General features: G+C 49.0%; 1 protein-coding gene across 5 annotated transcripts in view; it reads right to left on the reverse strand.

Moving 5' to 3' along the window:
- Positions 1-18501, reverse strand: part of GOLGA3 (golgin A3) — a 43979-nt gene extending 25478 nt beyond the window's left edge. For 2 of the 5 annotated variants that reach the window (XM_082417642.1, XM_082417639.1), the window contains exons 1-7: positions 18381-18501; positions 12924-13236; positions 10568-10810; positions 8274-8386; positions 3001-3659; positions 2218-2329; positions 41-347 (exon numbers count right to left, since the gene is read on the reverse strand). In XM_082417642.1, coding sequence (XP_082273768.1) covers positions 41-347; positions 2218-2329; positions 3001-3659; positions 8274-8386; positions 10568-10810; positions 12924-13056 — 1567 coding nt within the window. In that variant the 5' untranslated portion in view covers positions 13057-13236; positions 18381-18501. Of the gene's footprint in view, positions 1-40; positions 348-2217; positions 2330-3000; positions 3660-8273; positions 8387-10567; positions 10811-12923; positions 13237-13426; positions 14134-14179; positions 18353-18380 lie in introns of those variants that run through there. The other 3 variants (XM_082417643.1, XM_082417640.1, XM_082417641.1) reach the window with 3 other exon arrangements.
- Positions 18502-21880: the final 3379 nt, after the last annotated feature.

A 21880-nucleotide genomic window follows, 5' to 3' on the forward strand; every position in this document is an offset into this window, starting at 1 on the left:
CACGCGACTGAGGGACGGACACGTGGACGCGGGAGCGCACCTGTGTTGTCCTTGCTGAGGATGCTCCTCTGCATGTCCTCCACTTTGGCCACGAGCCGCTGGTACTGCCCCTCTGCCAACCGCAGGTCGCTGTTGGAGGAGGCCAGGCTAGCATTCTTGGCTTCCAGCATGTTCTGCAGAGCGCCCATTGCCTGCTCGAGGTCCCAGCAAGACTGCTTTAAGGTGTCCACCTCCGAACTGAGCGAGTCCTGCCTCTGCTGGCTGCTGTGGCTGTGCTCCAGCTGTGCCCGCAGCCTTGTGTGCAGGGCGGCCAGCTGCGCTTGCAGCTCGGCCTTTTCTTTAAGTGCCTGGAAAGACCCACACAGAGGCACGCTGACGTTCAGGAAAATAAGTCACTTCCACCCTGCGTATTAAGAGGGCTGCCAAAACACAGCCAGTGAGACAGAGAAAGGTGTCCAACAGGTGAACTTTACAGGAAAGCACCATGTTTTCCAAAACATTCAGTCACCTCTAGCATTACAGTTATCCAAAAAGAAGGGGTTTCTCCAAACCGGCGTAAGAGGTAGGAGGGGTGAATACAGAGTCTGCCTGTTTTCTGCACGGTGGCACCTGAGCAGGGCAGCACGTGGGAAAAGCTCTGCAAGCACCCACTCACCCACAAGGACGCTGGAAAACATATTTGTCCAAAAAACAAAAAAGCACACAAGCATGCACAAACACACAGTGTAAGAATACCCGGAGTGCTGAGGGATCTCTAAAAGATGAAGAGCAGCCAGATTCAGATTGGGGGAAAACAAAATCCACAGAACACATCTGTGGGGAAAGGGTGCCATTGCACAGGAGAGGCTTGGAGGGGCTGCAGCCAGGGCCGCCGGGCATGGAGCAGCCTGAGGCACGGTCTGTGCCACGTGGCAGGGCCGCAGGGACCACTGTCCGCGGGACCCAGCAGGGAGAGGAGAGGTGGGGCCTCGAGAAGCCCCAGGCCCCAGGGGCAGCTGAGAACAGACACTGAGCAAAGGGCACGACCCCTACCCACCCATCAGCATCTCCCACCCACCCCGAAGTCAGCCTATCAGGGTGTGTGTGTACAGCAACTTCAAAATGCAAAGAAGAGCAGACAGCTGCACGTCAACAAGCAATAGCAGAAGACCAATGTTGTGAAGACAAACAATAAATTCAACAAACAGAAGAACAAATACCCCAAAAAAATGAATTAACTGAGCAAACTCAATAAGATTTTGTAGTAAGTATAATCAGCATTTTCACAGAAATGCCAACAAGTTTTGCACCTGTAACAATCCACAAAGATCTTGGCTGGGACACAACCGAAGAGCAAATCAAATCTCAGGAGGATAAGGAGGTAAAGTAAAAGCCAGCTAAGGTGCTTCGATTGTTCAGGGCGTCAAACTCAGGGGTGGTGGACACGCACTTGCTGAGGTCACGCTCTACAGGAGGACACAGTGAAAATCGTGTGCAACTAAAATTAGCCCCGACACCTCGGTAATCACCTCTTCAGTCTAGAGTTTCATGTACAGAGTCTGTGTCTCAGGACCGTGTGAACAAAAAAGTCATCCGACGTGAGAAGCACATGCAGCAGAGCAAGCACCCTCGTGTGCACGGCGCCCCCACCCGCACAGCGCGGGCTCCTGAGGGGAAGGGACAGCCCCCTGCCTCGACCTCACGCCCCCCAGGGCCTTGTGCTCTCCCCCGTCTCCGTGCCAAATGCAGAGGATCAAAGGCAGTTGAACTGAGTTACTCTAACTGTTGATCGGTAAGCTGAAAATTAAGGGATGGAAAATGATTCTTTAGGCATATGCTAACCAGACAAAGCAAAATTCATATCAGAAAAAGCAAAGAAGTACTAAAGGGGCAAAGATGACAATTTCACCAGGCCAGAAAAAGGTGAAATCCACCCCAAAGATTTAACTGTCGTGGACTCAGGTCTCTGACAGCAGAGCTAGGAAGCCTCCCAGGCAGATCCTGACGGAGATACAGGGAGAAACCACACGGAGCGGGAAACCAGCACACCTCTTTCTGGGGCTGACAAATCAAGCAGACAAAAATGTACGGCTATAGAAGACGAGGCCTCTGCGCTGCTGCTGCTGCTGATAAAGCTTATTCCTAAAGACACATGTAAAGCTTTGTACGCACGAACAGGAACTGCACATTCTTCTCCAAGACATGGCACATGGATACATCCATCAAATCTCCATTTACCTGACTAGCCTCTAACGATAAAGCTTCCAGCTGTCCTTCGAGTCTCATTTTTTCTTTAAGAACCTGCAACATTTCATCATGAGTTTCAGCAACCGAGCTTTCCATGGACACGCTGGAGAATAAAGGCACAAAGGATCAGGCGGTGGGAAGACGACCGATCACTTTCTCTCCTCTACACCATCCCTGTCGATCACTGTCTCTCCTCTAAGCCATCCCTGCCGATCACTGCCTCTCCTCTACGCCATCCCTGCCGATCACTGCCTCTCCTCTACGCCATCCCTGCCGATCACTGCCTCTCCTCTACGCCACCCCTGCCGATCACTGCCTCTCCTCTACGCCATCCCTGCCGATCACTGTCTCTCCTCTACGCCATCCCTGCCGATCACTGTCTCTCCTTTACACCATCCCTGCTCTCCAAATCCCACACCCCTCTGCTCCTCTCCCCCAGTTTTAAAAAAATAAGTAAAAAAGATTTAGGTAGCGAGCCAAAGCTCTTAGGACTGCTACCGATAAACACTCCCGCCCACGGCACGGCCTTTTCAGCCACCAGCACATGGCCAGAACGTCCTCGTGGAGACGTGAGCCCCCGTCACATCTGTGCAGTTTCAGAGACAGGTCTACACAGATCTTGGAAGGCAGGATATCTTAACACTGCAGGTGATTACTCATTCGACCCAATTCCGCTTCTTACAAAGAGACAGAGTGCATATAAATGAAGCACTAAAGACCAACGGAGGGACTCCGAGAGGAAGGCAGCGCCTCGCAGGCCCCGGTGTCACCCACCTGCTGCAGATGCTGTCGGCCCGGCGCCGCGTCTCCCCGTTGACCTTCTGCCTCTGCTCTTGGCGCTCGGCGGCTGCGGCCTGGAGGACATCCGAGATGGAGGGGAGCTGGCCCAGGGCGCCGGTGGCGATCTCCTGGCTGCTGGCCCCATAGGGGGCCTGGCGCGCACCCCCCGTGTTCACCGGAAGGCCGGCCGTCCCTCGGGCGGAGACGCTGCTATAGCAGGAGCTGTCGCTCTCGGTCCCGTCAGCCTCGGACACGTTGTCCCCCGTCAGGGACGCATCCTCCAGGCGGTCGTCGGCCTCGGGACACAGGCTGAGCTCAGACACCACTGACGTCCCGCTGCCTCGGTTCTGCTCCAGGGAGGCCCTGGCAGAGTCCGGAGCCGGAACGTTTCCACCAGAATTCCGAGCGTCTGAATCTTCAGTTCTGTAATCAGCCAGAGACCGAATTTTGCTTGATTTGAAACTTTTTTTCTCCTTAGGATGTGCCAGGAGCCCTAAGCTGCCCACCTTCGGCCCCCGAGGGACGCTGGTGCGCAGGAAGGAATATTCTTTGGTCATAGCCACGGCACTGGCCCTCGGTAAGGTTTCTGGGTTCAACATGAGTTCAGGATCAAGTGTGCTAAAAAGTCTCGTTTTAGTTACAGGTTGACTTGACTGAGAAGGAAAAGAAAGTACAAAAATTATGTTTAAAATTGACAAGCAGCATTCAGAAATTGCCATCCAGAAAGGCCGCGCCGATTACACAACGAGGGCTCCTGGCCACGCGGCCGCGGCACAGGCCTCCCATGCTCTGTGACTCGCTGCCCCCTCGGGGCCCCGGGTGAGGGCCAAGCGCACGCCTGACTCTGACCCGACGGCGTTTCCAAACACCCACCAGAGCGAGTCCTTCCTCCGCACGCCTGCTTCACACAATTTTCCTGGCTATTCTCCCATGATAATTCTTTTTCATAAACCTTGGAATTTTTCTTCAAGTTAAGAAAACAGTCCTGTTGAATTAGAACTACCTTAACTTTATAATTACTGAGGGGATAATGAGCCACTTCCCCCCATTCATTCATGTCTGTTTGCCTGACCCTCGACAGAGGAAGGTATGTAGTGTTCACCTAGAGTCACTGACCCTCGACAGAGGAAGGTATGTAGTGTTCACCTAGAGTCACTGACCCTCGACAGAGGAAGGCATGTAGTGTTCACCTAGAGTCACTGACCCTCGACAGAGGAAGGCATGTAGTGTTCATCTAGAGTCACTGACCCTCGACAGAGGAAGGTATGTAGTGTTCACCTAGAGTCACTGACCCTCGACAGAGGAAGGTATGTAGTGTTCACCTAGAGTCACTGACCCTCGACAGAGGAAGGTATGTAGTGTTCACCTAGAGTCTAAACCATTTTTGCTGTCATTTAAATTTAACACTTAGATATTTTATTATTTTGTTGATATTATAAATATTATCTTTTCCCACTAATTTCATAACTAGTCATACTAGAATAACTATTGATTTTTCATATTTGTATTTGAAACTGACAATTTCTAAACCCCAATTATTTTAATAATTTTATATTTTTATAAATTTATAATGATAGCAATTTTTCAGTTGATTCTCCAGCATTTTTCCAAGGTGTTATCAACACCTGTAAATAACAACATTTCTCCTATTTTTTCAATATTTATATCTCTTACTTCTTTTTCTCATATCATCATGTTAGCTAGAACTTCCCAAGTGGCCTTGAATGAGGCTGGAGATGAAGAAAGACACCATTCCTTGGCACTGAATCAACATGACTTTCTCTTACAGATTAATACTCAGTTCTATGTTATTCTACAAAGCTAGTGCAACCCCAAAGTGGCAAGGGACAAGGTGGGCGAGGAGCATCTCGAAATGATGCTGGGATACCAGAGGAAGGATAAATGAGCCAGAGCAGCAAGGACGAGTTAGGGGCGTGGTGCGCTGGACATGCTGGGCCTCCCAGATGGTAACACACACTATAAAGCTGCCATAATTGGATCCACTGAGAATGAGAAAAGCAGCAGGTGGGCTGATGACACAGAACACAGCCCAGGAACTGGTCCAAGCATAGGTGGGGTCTATAGATATTTAAGAAGCACCACAATAAGGTAGCATTCCAACCAGTAGGGAAAAGACAGACTATAAAATAAGCAATTTGAGATAACTGGCCAGCTGTCCACAAAGAGGCTCACTCCCACCTCTCGCCTCCATCCAAAACATTTCAAGTGGATTAGATTTACACAGAAAAAAACACAACTTTTTAATACTTTTTATACTATCTCCTACTTTTAGCATAAGAAGAAAACAGAGGTGAATTTACTTATATCCTTCAAACGGGGAGATCCTCTCACATATGACATGAACCCCAAAAGAAGTAACAGCAAAGACTGAAAGTTCTGACTGTAAACATTCAAATCTGATGTGCAGGGAATTCCCTGGCGGTCCAGTGGTTAAAACTGCGTTTCCGGGACTTCCCTGGGGGTCCAGTGGTTAAGACTCCGTGCTCCCAATGCAGGGGGCCTGGGTTCGATCCCTGGTCAGGGAACTAGGTCCTGCATGCTGCAACTCAGAGCCCACATGCCACAACTGAAGAGCCTGCATTCGGCAACTAAAGATCCCGCATGCCACAACGAAGAGCCTGCACGCAGCAATGAAGACCCCATGTGCCGCAACTAAGACCTGGCACAGCCAAATAAAGAAACATTTTTTAAACTGAATTAAAAAAAAAGACTGTGCTTCCACTGCAGTGGGCACAGGTTCGATCCCTGGTCAGGGAACTAAGATCCTGCAAGCTGCGTGCCACAGCTAAAAACAAACAAACAAACAAACTGATGTGCAGCAAAAAGTATGCCAGAAAAGAAGTCACGGCAAACTAAGAAAAAATTATTTGCGAAAATACTAGAAGGGGATAACTTCCTCATATACAGTACCAACATAGCAAAAAGACAACCAACAGAAAAACGGACAAAGACTGACAAAGACACCCAAACAGCCAACACGCAAAGAGGCGCTTACTGTTAGGAAGTACTGGTTTTTTTTCACCTATCAGAGGACAAAGATTCAATTTTCATTATTTCTAACGCCGCCAAGGAGCTTACAGACTGCTACCCGGAATGTAAACCAGTCCATCCTATGTGGAGGGCAATACATATCAACTTACAAATACATAAAACCTTTTACTCAATAATCTGACAGTTAAGGATTTACCCACAGAAGTATACCAAGACACAAAACGTTCCCTGCAGCACTGTTTGCAATTTCAAACAATTAGAACCCACCTAAATGTCAATCACTATGGGTTGGTGAATGCAATGCTGGTACATACCCACGGTCACAAAGGACGAGGACGACCTCGACTGTGCTGCTGGAGAAGGAGCTGAGGACAGGGGAGTGAGAACGGTCGCGTGAGGGGCAGCGCAGAGAGGGCGCTCCCCTGCATGACACTGATCACCACCTCTGCGTGAAGGCACGCGCGTGGAGATGCTCTCCAACAGGGGAGGACTTTCACTCCTCATCTCTACCATTTAAGTATGAGGTTTGAACTACATTCCTAAACAAGTATCTTTATACTCCTAGTTTAATTGTTTCTGCTTGCCTGTTTTGTATTTTTTGAATCGAGAATTCTGAGTTTTATCAAATACCTTTTCAGCACCTACTGAGATGGTCATAAGTCTTGCCACATGGAATGACCATTATGATGAGTTCTATCAACAGATTCTCCCACTTTGAACTAACCTGTACTCTTAAAGAAAACCTCACTTGGTTTATGCTGCTCCATGAACCGACAGGCCATGCTGATGGGTCACAAGCACAGCAGCTGGGAGCACGGCTCTGCGCTCAGATAGGCAGGTTCAAATCCCAGCTCAGGCGGGGGCACTGGTGGTCACTTCAGCTCTGAGCTCCCCTGGGTCATGGGGAGGACCCACCCAGGTGCCGATCTGCATGAGGACGGCACCTGCCAGGCTGCACTCTCCTCGGCCGGCCCTGCCCCGAGGGTCTCCAGAGCAGGGGACAGGTGGGGGCCAAAGTAGCCGGCATCTTGCTGCCTGCCTTGCTTAGTGCGGCATGGGGTGGGGGAGGGGGGTGACCAAGCAAGCGAGCCTGTCAGGTTGGTCAGACCAGTGTGTGATGAGTCCAGCAGCCGGACAGAAGTTATCTTACTGAGGCTAAGGTTTTATACACATATATGCATACATATAAATTGTAAAGATGGGAAATGATGTGAAACTTCACATTGAACTACTGACACATTAATTGCCTAACGTTGGATGACCCAGGCAGAGCTTGGACTTGCGGTGCAAACCCCTGGGAGGCAAGCTGTGGACAAGCTCGGCACACAGACACTGTCTGGTCTGTATCTTGGCTCTGCTACTTTACCGCAAGTTCCTTACCTGTCCGAGCCTCACTGTAACGTCCGTGGGGAATTTAACACAGTGCCTAGCACACATAATTACTACTGACTACTGACTATCCCTGTAACGTTTTCTGGCAGGCCGTCTGGAGGGATCCCTAGAAGCCCCTGCCCGGGTGGGAGCCTCTGTCAGTTCAGAGCCTGGTGCTGTCCCTTCCAGTTCGTTTACACTGGCTTCAGAGCCCTGACGCTCCAAAAGCCAAGGTTCTCTCTTGGGAAAACAAATGGCCAACCTTGATGAGGACCTGTCACTACTAAATCAATCCCCGAAAGCGTTTTTTAAAAGTTTGTTTAGTTTTAAATTCCTTTAATTTGAAATTTTTCAAGTCCACAGAAAACTTGGACGAAGAGTGAAATGAACCTTCATACCCCCCTTTCTTAGAGTCACTCGATGTGATTAAAAAGACTGCTTTCACTGGCATCCTAACGAGAGTTTCATACCTGAACAAAACTGATTTTAGCAAAGCATATGGACATACTTATCATATGTGTGGGACGTGGCACATATTCTAACACTGTACAGCGAAGTTCAGTAGAAACTGTGCCACTTACGCAGTAAACAAGCCAAAGCCAGGACTGGCCACTCAGCACAGACAGCAGTTCTGCCCGAGTATTTGTTGCCCCTGCTTCTCTAACGGCAGCCTCAGGGGGAGGAAGGGCCAGACGGGGCGGGAACCGGAGCCTGCGCGACCTCCCAAAGGGTGGGAACGACATGACGAAAATGGTCTTTGCAGAGAAGCACAGCGCCCACCCCCCAGAGAGGAATAAACAGCAGATCCCAGAATTATGTCTGACCAATTGCTGTTTTTCACACGTGACGCTTTCCACTAGCTTGTTCAAGAGAGGGAGACTCACTCTTTCCTGCTGGCGCTTCACCCTGTACTGCTGGAGCTGCTCTTCCAGCCGTTTCCGAGCCTGAAGCCGGACCTGCTCCTCCTTCTCCAGGGGCAGTGAAGCCTCCGTTGAGCCTGAGGTGGGGAAATGGCCATTTAGAAACTCACAACGCACCAGGGCACAGAGGACCAAGCAGAACAGCAGCTTGGCTGTTTTGCGTTTTATTACCGATACGATTTAGCTCTGAACGACACACGGATGCCTAGTTTGAAAGGAGTGTTTGCAGATGGAGAGAAAACTGCGAGCCTCGGACACTGACCACAGAGAGGACCCACCTGGTGGCAGACACACTGGCCAAGCACAGGGGCCGTGCTCATGCCATGAGTGCATCGCCCCCTATGGGCACCCGGCTGGTAAAACAGGACACGGGCAACCTGTGCCTTTCAGTAACAAAAGAACTGAACTTGAAGCTGGTGCCAGTGTGAGTGTTCTGAGGTTCTCACCAAGCTCTAAGTCCGCTCCCTGACGTTACAGAGAAACGTGAGAAGCAATCCTGACGGGACGACAGCCGCTGAACTCGCCTTCTCCACGCAGTTATGTCTGGGCCGCTCACCTCAGTTTCCTGCCTGAGGCGGCTCCAGTCCAGGGTCTCTGCTCAAGGACAGGAGGGGAACTATTCTGACAACTTTCTGGCTAATAACAAAATTTTCAATATCTAAAATCCAAACCTTTCACTTTGGGTAAGAAAAGGGCTGAACAGCGAGTGAAAGGGAGGAGAGCCCCAGGTCTCCCCAGGGGGGTCAGACAGCAGGCTGACGGGAGCAAAGAAATGCCGCAACTGAGCCCCTTCACGGGCGGCAGCGTCTTCGAATGTGGATCCCAGGAGGTGAGTAGCTGCTGCTGAATTGCACTAGGAATTCAGCAGGGTTGTCACTAACTGCGCACTCGTCACTCAAGAGGCCTCTCATACTTCTCACAACGCTGAGGGGTCCAGACAGCAGAGACCTAGGAGCTGTGGCCTCAGGCAGGGAACCCAAATCAGCAAGCGCAGCACCAGAGACATGGCCTCGGGGCTGGGCTGGGGGCAGGCGAGCGGGGTGGGTACCTCGGGCCAGAGCTAACATACCCCTCAGGTCAGGACCCAGGGTTTCACACGACATCTTGGCTGACGTACTAACAGTTAGTTTACAGAGATGTTTAAAGTACGCTGTGGCCCTAACAAAACAATGCCTGTGAAGAACCCTCTAGTAACCAGGGAAGTGGGAGCTGCAAATGCAAGTATCAAGGCAACATCACAGCATACCCATCAGACTGGTAAAGACTCAGAGGAAACAGCCTCTGTGTCCTCTCACAGGGCGTCAGCGCCCTGGCAATGTGACCACACATGATGGAGATAAACACAGCTGTTGCTTCTGACCAAGAATTCTGCTTCTAGGGTGGAGCCCACAGAAACGAAAGCACCAAGGCTGCAAACACGCATGGGGAGATGCTCACGGCAGTACTGGTCACGTGGCTCTTACCGGCCACACGCGGGGCTCCCACCAGCCTTAAGAGAATGGATATGGAGTTGCATCAGCGGATCAGCTGATGTGGGGCAATCTCCATGTGATAAAGCTAGGTGAGGAAAGCACACAGTCATGTGAGGGACATAACCCCATTTTAAAAAACAATGACCCCCAAACCTGGCGGTTTTCAGAGGCCTATAAAGGACTATGTGAGAATGTGGCTGACCTGGAGGGGAGGGGAGGGGAGGGGAGGGGAGGGGAGGGGAGGGGAGGGGAGGGGAGGGGAGGGGAAGGGAGGAGGTACTGAAGGGAGGACGAGGCTTAAAAACAGCACGTGTGAAGTGATCCCATTAAGTAAAATCACACAAGTCTGTGTATGAAAACCTACATGTTAGAAAAAGGCCTGGAGGTTTCTAGGGCTCAGAGGCTGCCAGTTTGCAACTTGTTCACCCCTGAATCCCCAGGGATTGCACAAAATAAACACTGATTAAAGTAACTCATAAAAGAAAGCCTTCAAAGTGTAACTGTCAAGATCAAAACCCCACTGGCTGCTTGCTCACCATCCAGGGTGACAAAAGACACGCACGCACAGGCCCTTTAAACTTGGGCCTCAAGTCCAAGTCACCATCAAGCCATGATGAAGTGTATCTTCTCTCTGAAATGGAGCTAACTGTTAAATGTATGACCCACCACAGTGATAAAACAGCAAATGGCACGGGGGTGCAGGGCCTGTGCCTCTGAAGGATGGTGGGTGACAAGGGCCCCGGGGTGGGGGGAGAGGGGGGAAGAGCCCAGCGGGCAGATGCTTACACAGTTGCGTTTCTTGCATAGGAAGACTGAGTCTGAGGGACTGCAAAGCTTCTTTTCTAACACTGCCCTCAGCACTAGTCCCCTGAGACTTCCTTAGGTTGTCATGGAAATCAGCCACACCTGGAGAGGCTTCAGGACCCACTGACAGCGGAGGGCCTGGGAACTGTGGCGCCGGCCCATTCGGACAGGTGGCCCCTTGGCTTCCTCCTTCATCTGAAGCTCTGTTTACCTCGACACCGGCACCTGGAAAAGAGGGTGTGCTGGGCCATCACGGTTTTAACAACTCAAGCAGGACAAGAGGGGATCTAGATACGTGAGCAATCTCCACATGCCATGGATCTGTTCACTCTGAGAGGACAGCAGGATCGTCCCCTCCTGTGGGCGGTGAGGTGGGACCAGTCACTCGACCTCGCAGAGCCTGACACACTCACTGCAGGACGCCCTCCTCACCCTCCGCGCTACGGCTGTGGAATTTAAGGAGTAATGTTTCCTTTTCATTTAAACAAGACCAATGAGAAATCTTACGAAAGTCTGTTTTTTAAAATATAGCAAAAAAACCCTACACATGCTTAAAACATAGCTGACGATGTTTCTTAACAGGCGTTGTTACCAGCAGTGCTAACCCGTGTCACAGCCTCCAAACGAGAAATCAAAGGCAGAGTCAGAATAGCTGCTGAGGATGATTATGGCAAAGCTGAGCACAGAACCCAGAGTCTGTGCTTATGGCTGACAAACACCTGACGGATACAAAGCCAAGTTGACCAGTGGTGACTACACACAGCCACCAAGCTCACTCTCCTCCACTAACACTGTTACGAGTGGACTTGTTTATGCTCTAACTGAAACCTATTTCTGTGCCAAAAGGAAACTAGAAAGAAAGCACTCTCCCCCTGAAAGAGCAGCCAGTTGGCAGCCAAAGAGCCAGGGAGCCGTGTGGAGGGGCTTCCAGGCAGGTGCCAGGGCCCCAGCACTGCAATGCCCCGGCCTCGCACAGGGTCGGCATCACTTGGTACCCAGTATGCAGCCAGGAAGTTCCCTCTGTGCCCAAGCAAATTTAAAATGGGTTTCTGTCACCTGAAACGTGACTCCCAACTAATATAGCTACTTACTGTCAGGCCTCTCTGAAAGGAAAACCAGAATATAAACGGGGCGCCCCAGACACAAAGCAGAGCGGGGAGACCCCACCACCACCCTGCACAACCATCTGTTGTTCTACACAAACAGCCCTTCAGCCTCCTGCTGGGGTCGGGGGAGGAATCCTGCATCTCAGATTCACATTAATCGGGTCAGTTCTGCTTTCTGACAGGCTTACTTACGGATCTAGGAGAGTCTCTAAACCTTGCTGTTTACATAACAAAGTCATTTTTTGAGCATCATATTACACTTTAAAAAAAACCTAAAAAAAAAAAAAAAAAAAAAAAAAAACCTAAAAGTAAGAAGGCCCAATAAATAATAAGACTTGATTGTTTCCAAACACAAGCCTAATTATGGATAAACAAATAACGATGACACACACACGGCCAGCACCACTTCCCGGGCGCTTCCCAAGTGCCTGCATTTCACATGGGCCCTCACGACCACCCCGAGATGCAGGTACCATTCATCTTTCCGTTTTCTCAAGAGGAGAGTGAGACTGAGATAAATCAAGGATCTTGCTTGAGGGCTCCTTGCTGTTAGTGGCAGACCTAGGAGCCGTCCCACTGTAGAGCTCTTGGCCTTGGGCCGAGCCGCACTGGCCTCACCTGGCGTTGAAGGAGCAGTAACCAGCAAAGCCATTTTAGGTGCTTGAGCACTGTTTTACAAGAACAGGAATGCAGTTTCGGCTAGTAAGTCAGTACATACACATGTTAATGATTTTCAAGCACACACTGACCAGGAAGGGGCATGGAATGGAGTGGGTAATTCACCCTGTACTTCCAATGCACAAATAACCCATTAGCTAACATGCAAATGTGATCCAATCATCCTCAGATCACTAGTGGACCATTTCTGGATCCCAGTTAGTAAAATTCTGGCAACCAACCAAAAAGGTAGCATGTTAGGCAGGGCACAATGATGTGTCAGTGAAGACCTACAGAGCCTTCACGGTAACCATGCTGCTCTGTCCTGCTGGAGCAGAAAGCGCCACAAAGTTCCCGTTCTATTTAACATGCGTGGTGCTTGATTCAAAGTTGGCATCAACTAAAAAGCAAAACAAAACCAAACCCTCATCTGATTACTAAAAACACACTCTGAATGAATTAAAAAGTTCATTACGGTCTTAGACACCACAGGCTTCCTCCAAAATGCAAGCTGACCCACATTCTCCTGTTTGAAGGCAGAAAGTCAGCAGCACACAGAGTAACTGGCGACTTACACTGGGCTTCATCCCACTGGTCCAGTGACGTCAGGGAGCCAGTGGGCTTTGGGGGGGCCTCGGGGCGAGCCGAGATCCCACTGCCGGGTCTGTCCTCCAACAGGCCTTCCTGTACGGCCGCTGCACCGTCCATGGCTACGGTGACGCAGGCTGGGCTGACACTCGGGGGCTGCAAGTGAACCGCGAGCGAGTTTGGTTTCTGCCATCAGCAACGGCCAAGAGCTCCTGGGAGGGACCGCACTGGGTTTGCCATTTTCGGAAGATCTAAAGTCTCACAAATGACCTGAAATCAAACCAAGTAATACCATGATACCTGACGGGAGAAAAAAGAGAAAAAAGGTATTATGAAACTTCATTTGTCAGACTTGAAGTGACAATTCCAAGACTAACATTTGGTTCCCAATTTGTATAATAAACAAATATAGATTTATTCATTCAACAAATAATCCTTGAGCACCTACAACATCCCAGATTTTGAGGATAAAATGATGAACCAGCCCCACCTGGGCCCATCCCCGCAGGGCGCCTGCACTGGTGCCGGCTAAAGACTGTCCCGCCAGGGTGAGAAGCTCCACAAGCGGCGCTAGAATCGGCAGAGGTGGCCACGGAGCTGGGGGTGGCCTTGGGTGACTGAGGAGCTGAGTCTGTATTTATTTAAATTTAACTAATTTGTGTGTAAATAGCCACAGGTGGCCAGTGGCTTCTGTACTGGACACACAGGCCCAAGAGCTCACAGGGCTCAAAGGACAAGCTCCTGCCCCAGGAGACCTGGCATGTCAGTGCCCAAGCCACAGCTCAGATCCAGAGGGCAACATGGAAGACGCGATGGCGTGGGACATGGTAAACCGGACACTGTTGGAGGAAAGCACAGGGGGCGAGGACACAGGGAAGTCGCTGTCCCGGGACGGGGGCAGAGACAGCATGTCACAGCGGGTAACCGACGCATCCTTCATTTCTCGCAGGATCTGTTATCTTTCAGCCCATCCTGCCAGGCTGAGTTTAAGGTAGCAAAACTTTGCCCGAAGTCTGGCAACTGGTTATCACTTTTGAAGTGTAATGAGGATACTATCACGGGTTTCAGGACAAAAATTTACATGACTTTCCTCCCCAGCTTACAAACCCCATATAGACGTTTCAGAAGAGCCTAAGCAGGAGCTGCCTCTCACTGGACAGGCAGGTGCACCTGCTTCTCCACGGTCCTCTGTCACCCTGTCACCCACGAACACACACCCTGTGGCTGGCACAACCTGGCCTACCCCGTGGTGAGGCCCAGCGACGGGAACCCGGTGGTGTTCGGCCTGCAGCTCCAATCACCCACACGTTCCCCTCCGCAACCTGGCGCCCGGCAGGCCAGCGACACCGTGGATCAATAACAGTGCGGTTACGAATACAAAAAGGCTATGTCTACTTTGTTTTTGTGGCCACGCCTCTCGGCTTGCAGGATCTTAGTTCCCGGGTCCTCGGCAGTGAAGATGCAGAGTCCTAACCGCTGGACCAGCAGGGGATTCCCTATGTCTACTATTAAGCGTAGAGCTAGTACTAAGGGTCTGTATTTGAAAGGACCACGGATAGAAATGTGTGAAAACATGGGTAACTGTTGCCAATGCCCTTCTCTCCTTGACCCCAGGCAAATCCCCATGGACCCTTCCATGTCTACCATCAGGCACTGATCTCAAGTCCCTCCTGGGCCTCAGGGAAAGCACGTGGCCCACTCGCTTCTGCCATCTTGATACCCCCTGCAAGCATATCACACCGCGGTGTGTGTGCGCCTATCTCTTCCATCACGCTGTAAGATCCTGGACGCAGAAATCACCACTCCAAGTCTGCCCCTACCCCCTGGCACATCCCCTACACAGAGCAGTGCTCAGCGCAGGCTACCGACTTAAATCTCTGCCTCACCAAGTTCCACCCCTTAACAACCAAGCTAGTGGTTCCAAAACAAAACGATAGCAGTATTTGCATCCTTGGGCATCCACAACGCCTTGTCAAATACAGAATAAGTCTGTTTCTACTAAACGCAGTTGGGAGCCGCAGTTCTAGCGAGGGCAAAGAACACCCGGGGAGGTATAAACTGGGAGAGCTGCACGTAAATGGCCACAGGCCAGATAAGCAGTGTCAGTGAGCCGGAAGAGCGGGCCAGCCAGCGGGACAGGCCTTACCGATGAAAGACAGAACATGCCAACCAAAAAAGGGAGGGCAGAGGGGGCAGCCAAGGAGCCACAGAGAATGCGCCACCGAGACAAGCAGTGACAACACCTGACACTGTGCAGGAAAGAGGAACACGGCCGAGATGCTCACGTCCACTGCGGAAGGCACGCGGAAGACAAATGCATCGGGCCGTCTGAGCCCAGTGCCGACGCACACTCCACTCACTGGCTTCCCTTTATTTGGATTTCTTACTAAACAAGAAGCCTTCTGATTCCCAAGGAGCCCTAGCCCCTCCAGAGATGGATGGTGCAGCCCCCGAGAGTTCGAGACCCTGTGACTGTGACTTGTTCTGGTAACTTAGGAAGGTGGCTCCTGTTCACACGCAGCTCTTCCTGAAGCCAGACAAGAGACGGAATTCACAGACCACCGGCAGCAGCCTCTGGTGAAGGGACACTTCTCTCTGTCCATAATACCCTGGCATTCTCCGTGTATCCTCAGCCTCCTGCGAATTTTACTTAGCATGATTCAGTTGTCCAGGGCCTCATTATCTCAGACTGCTGACAAAAGCAGGGCAAGGAGGGTCAGACAGCTGGGAGCACATCACAAGGAAGCTGTTCTTAGTAACATGCACTCCATTTTGTGATTAAAAAGCAGAGATCAGCCTAATCACAGTACTGTTTTTGACCACGTGCATTCTGCTGTTCCCCGGAGGGAAGAGATGAGGCAAACTGTCACTTAGAACTTCGCAAAGTGCGTGTAACTCTAGGTCCACCACTGTCTGACATCAAGAGACTTCAGATCGAGAAACTACCATCTCAGGCACCTATGTGACTTCCAGCTTCCCCCAGACAGCAGATTACATGGATTTGGTATATGCACATTAACAGCTCCATCTACCCCATCTTCTTTAAGATGTTCCTATCGGCAATTAGAAACTACAGGGCATGGGAATTCCCTGGTGGTCCAATGGTTAGGACTCTGGACCACCAGCACATGCACTGCCGATGGCGTGGCTTCGATCCCTGGTCGGGGAACTAAGATCCTGCAAGCCACGTGGGGCAGCCAAAAAGAAAAGAAAAGAAAAGAAAAGAAAAACAACAGAGCATGGCCAAAGTGAAAACCCGGAAAGCCTAATGTCACCATATAGCAGTGTAATGTAAAGGACAGACTCAGGTATCAGACATCTTGGCTGCAGGTCCTGACTCCCCGACCCTCACCTGTGAGATCATGGGCAGATTTCTTAACCACTCTTAGCTGGTGATCTCATCAGTAAGATGATGAGAAAAAGAATAAAAAACCTGTGCCAGGATTAACATCCAATGAGCTCAATAAATAGCAGCTATTATTATTAGTGTTATTTTCCCTTCAATTGCTTTTTATCAATAGGTAAAAGCCAACTGAAGATATTCTCATTCAAGAAAGTATACAAGGTATGGTACACACACACACACACACACACACACACACACACACACGCCAGAATATTACTCAGCCATAAAAAAAGAACAAAATTTTGCCACTTGTGACAACATGGATAGACCTGGAAGGCATTATGCTTAGTGAAATAAATCAGACAGAGAAAGATAAATACTGTATGTTATCACTATGGAATCTAAAAAGAAAGCAAATGAACAAATATAACAAAACAGAAACAAACTCACAGATAGAGAGAACAAACTAGTGGTTACCAGAGAGGCGAAGGGAAGGGGGAGGGGCAAAGTAGGTGAAGGGGATTAAGAGGTACAAACTACAAGGTATAAAATAAATAAGTTACAAGGATGCAATGTACAGCACAAAGAATATAGCCAATATTTTATAATAACTTTGTATGGAGTCTAATTTATAAAAACATCAGGGACTTCCCTGGCAGTCCAGTAATTAAGACTCTGTGCTCCCACTGCAGGGGGCATGGGTTCGATCCCTGGTTGGGGAATTAGGATCCCGCATGCTGCACGGCATGGCCAAAAAAACACAAAAAAACCCCCATCAAATTACTATGTTATACTCCTAAAACTAACATAATATTGTAAGTTTAGTTAAATTAAAAAATTATACTGCTGCTTAAGGCAACTGGCTAAAAAAAAAAAAGTTACTTTTGAATCTGAGTCATGTCAGATGATTTTTATTTCCTTTTCTTGCCATTCAAGGTCCACTGGAACTGAAGGCTATAACTCCAATAAAAAGTTATATTTGCAATATTTAAGGGACAATTTAAAATGTAAAAAAAAAGAAAAATCCACGAGTCACCTGTAAATGGCTTACAACGTCCCAGGTTTTCAATCACACTGACAATCAAATCTAAGCCTCTCACCACGAACTAGGAAGCTGCATAGCATCTGACGCCTCCCGACACTGCATCCTTGTTCCCTATCATTTTCTTCCTTTTTCATTACATACTTGCCATACTTCTCTGCCTCAAAACACCAAACCTCCTCCTCCCTCAGGGTCACCACACTTGCTGTTCATTCTGCCCGAAACACTCTTATCCCACAGTTTTGCATGGCTAGTTTCTTGTCACAGAGGCCTTGGCTCAGAAGTCACCTCCGCCGACGGGCGCTCCTACAGACCCACCCCAAGCACCGCCCAATACTCTCTCAGCAATGACCTCATTTATCCTCCGCATCCCGCCACGACGGCGTGAGCTCAGGGAGGGCAGGGACCCTGACCCGACTTCGGCTCTGGATCCCAGCACCTGCAATGAACAGTGCCGCTCACACGACCGACACTCAACAAAACAGTTGCTGAATGAAGGCTGAGCTGTTCACCTGCACCACCTGCAGGCTAGTGACTACGCCTGACCCCACTGCCTCTGGAAGGTATCACTGCACCAGTGAAACGCCTCTAAGCACCCCAGAATCGAGATGGAATCGAGGTGGACTGAGAGGCTGAGAGCACACGGGCTCTTTAAACCAGGCTTCACACTAACCACCCGACACCATGTCACGCATGTCATCTTGACAGAAGTTCTGCAAAAGAACAAGACCAACGGCAGTTGTGGGCACCTCTGAACAGATCACTCCCCGGCACGGGTAGACAGCGCTCCGGAAGGGCTCGAATGTATGTATATTTATGAAGCCAGTTCCCTAACAGCTGCACAGGCCGGCTTCCAGGCCCGGAGGCTACCAACGGTGAGGAGCCGGACTAGCGCGGGGCGTTGTCGCTCTAGGCGGAGTCGCGGCCGGCCCTCCGCGTCCGCCCCGGCCCCGCCGCCCTTCGCCCGGCCCCCACCTCGACCGCGCCGCGGTTCCCTAGCTCCCCGCGCCCTCCCCGGCCTGAGCCCCTGCCCAGGCGCCACCCCGCGACCCTCACCCCGGCGCTGAGGAAGCCGCGGCGAACGCCCCGCCCGGCCGCTCAGGCGGAGACGTGGCCCCGCGCGGGGCGGAGCTCGGCGCGGCGACGGAGTCCGGCCCCCCGGAAACAGCCAGTGCGCGCAGTCTCCGTTCCGGAAGAGAGAAGGTCCTCTTCTGCCAGCCAGCAGCCGCCCTCGGGCCGGGACTGCCCCAGCTGCAGTGTCGAGCTCGAGCCCACTCACAACTGGCCCGAGGCGGATTTGAAAAAGTGAGTTTGGGGCTCTTCCCCTTGTCAGAAACGCAGCTCCCGGACGTACCGGACCAACTCCAACAGGAAGCCGGGCAATTGAGCTTCCGGCGGAAGTGGCGTGCCTAAGCTCCGGTCCCCGCCCCCGCCCCGCCCCAGCTGTCAGTGTATGGGCGTCCTGGCCCCGCCCCTACCGTGTTGGGGGCGTGGCTAGTAAGCTCCCGGGAGCCGGGGCTGGGTCCGTGTGGCTCGGAGGTGGTGGCCCCGGACGCTGGCCTTGGCCCCTGAGCACCTAACCTTCTACCGCGCTAGTCCTTACTTGTCTTTCAGGTACAAATGCAAAAGTGACTCCTGCGTTGGAGCCGTAGCAATGTTTATTTATATATGTGTGTGTATATATGTTTTTTTTTTTTCAATCTTTAGAAAGAAAATTGTTGGCATAGGGCATGAGGTTTAGGTGAAGGTATTTTTCTTTCTTTTTTGTCTACTGGTATCAAATTGTTCCACCACTGTTTATTGAAAAGTCTATTCTTCCTCCATTAACTTGCTTTTGTACATTTGTCAAGTCAGTTGGCTGCTTGTTGGCTGTTTCTGGGTTCTCTGCACCGTTCCGTTGATCACCATGCCTATCCCTCTGCCAACAGCGCAGTCGTCACCGCGGTAGCTTTACAGCAAGCCATAAACCGGGTTAGATGATTCCTCCCACTTTACTCTTTTTCATGACTGTTCTAACTATTCTGGGGTCCATGTCCTTCCAGATAAATTTTGGAATAAACTTGTCTGTGTCCACAAATATCCTTTGTGGGATTTTGATAGGAATTGCATTAAAACTATAAATCAATTTGGGGAAAATTGGCATCTTTACTATGTTGAGTCTTTCAATCCGTGAACATGATATGTCTCTCCATTTATTTAGATCTTTGACTTCTTTCATCAGCATTTTGTAATTTTCAGCATACAGATTCTGTACATGTTCTGTTAAAGTTTATACCTAAGTATTTCATTTTCTTTGGAGTGACTGTAAATGATATTGTGTTTTAAATTTTGGTTTCCACATGTTCATTGTCAGTATATGGAAATGTGATCGAATTCTGTGTGTTGATCTTGTATCCTGAGACCTTGCTGAACTCATTTATTAGTTCTGGGAGATTTTTGGTTGTAAATTCCTTGGAATTTTCTGCATAGCTTATCATGTCATCTGCAAATGCAAAATTTAACTCAAAATGATCATGGACTTAGGTGTAAAAATGTGTGAAACTATAAAACTTTTACAAAAAAAAATAGGAGAAAATTTTCAGGACTGAGGGCTTGGCGAAGAGTTCTTAGACATGACATCAAAAGCACAATCCACAAAAGAAAGAGATCAATAAATTGGCCTTAATCAAAGTTAAACATTTTCATTTTGAGAAAGACTCTATTAAGAGGATGAAAAGACAAGCCACAGACTGCAAGAGAATATTTACAAACTACATGAAGGACTGGTACCTAAAATATTTTAAGAACTCTCAAAACGTAAAATTAAAAAAAAATACGGTTAGAATATAAGCAAATATATGAAGAGATGTTTCACCAAAAAGGATATATGGATGGCAAATAAGCTTGCTTGTGAAAGATGTTCAACATCACTAGCCGTTACAGAAATGCAAATTAAGATCACCTTGATATATTACTTCACACCTATCAGAGCAGCCAAAATAAAATAGCAGCAATACCAAATGCTGGCAATGATTTGGAGAAACTAGATCTCTTATCTATGTTGCTGATGGGAATGTACAGTGGTACAGCCACTCTGGAATACAGCTTGGCAATTTCTCTAAAAATTAAACATATACTTAATTACATGACCCAGCAACTGCACTCTTGGGTATTTATCTCAGAGAAATGAAACTTAGGTCCACACAAAAGCCTGTACACTATTGTTCGTAGTAGCTTTATTTACAGTAGCTCGAAACTGCAAACAACCAATGTTCAACCAATCCTACAATGGATAAATGGTTAAACAAACCATGGTACATCCACACCATGAATTCTACTCAGCATTAAAAAGGAACTAGTGACACATGCAACAGCTTGGATGAATCTCATCAGCATTATGCTGAGGGAGGAAGCCAGCCTCCAAAGGACGATACTGTATGATAGGATTTCACATATGTAACATTCACGAAATAACAAAGTCATAGAGATGGAAAACAGATTAGTGGTTGCCAAGGAATAGTGTGGGTGAGTGGGACTAAAACGGGCAGGACGAAGGAGGTCCTTGTGGTGATGAAGCAGTTCTGCACCTTAATTGCAGTGGTGGATCCATGAATCTGCACATGGGATAAAATGACAGAGAGCTGAGCACGTGCTCTGGACCAGTGTCGGTTTCCTGGTTTTGATGTTGTACCACAGCTGTATGGGATGCAACCAGTGGGGCACACTGAGGAAATAATTAAATTAGCAAGTGAAGTGTGACAAACACTAAATTTAAATACAAACAGAAACAAAGGAGCCTAATTATATATTAAATTGATGGCATATCCATGCAGAAAAAAAACTAATCTCAGTAAATTTTTAAAGTTTTATTAAGTTATTATTTACATACAATATAATTAACTCATTTTATGTGTACTATTCAATGATTTTTAAAGTAAATTCAGTTACACTTACTAAATTTTAGTAAATAAAACTGGATTCACTACATTTAGTAAGTAAAACTGGATTTAGTACAGAGTGTTTCAGGACATTCTGATAAGCCCTGAAGGATCCTTCTTGCCCATGTACATGCAGTCACTGCCCATTACCCTTCTCCCAGCCCCTGACAACCACTAATCTACTTTCTGTTTCTATGGATTGGCCTATCCTGGACATACCATATAAAAAGAATCACACACTATGCAGCCTTTTGTGACTGCCTTCTCTTTTAATTAGCATGTTTTGAGATTCATCCATATTTTATCCTGTATCAGAACTTTGTTCCTTTGAGGGCTGTGTAATATTCCACTGTCTGGATATACCCCATTTTATGATCCATTAATCTGTGGATGGACACATTCCAGTGCCTCAAATGTGCTGCTCAGTGTTCTTGGTGGGGGTGTTAGATGAGGGACACAGGAGACACAAGATCCCTGCTCCGGTCCAGCTTCCTTTTTGTGGGGAAGACCAGACCTTCAGAGTGATAACTCACAAAGCTGGCAGGGTGTTAGGGTGGGAGGGACTGCCATTTACATTGGGTCATTCTTTTTTTTTTTTTTTAATAAACTTATTTATTTATTATTTATTTTTGGCTGCGT

Source organism: Balaenoptera physalus (assembly GCF_965194825.1).
Source record: "Balaenoptera physalus genome assembly, chromosome: 12".
NCBI classification, from domain to species: domain Eukaryota; kingdom Metazoa; phylum Chordata; class Mammalia; order Artiodactyla; family Balaenopteridae; genus Balaenoptera; species Balaenoptera physalus.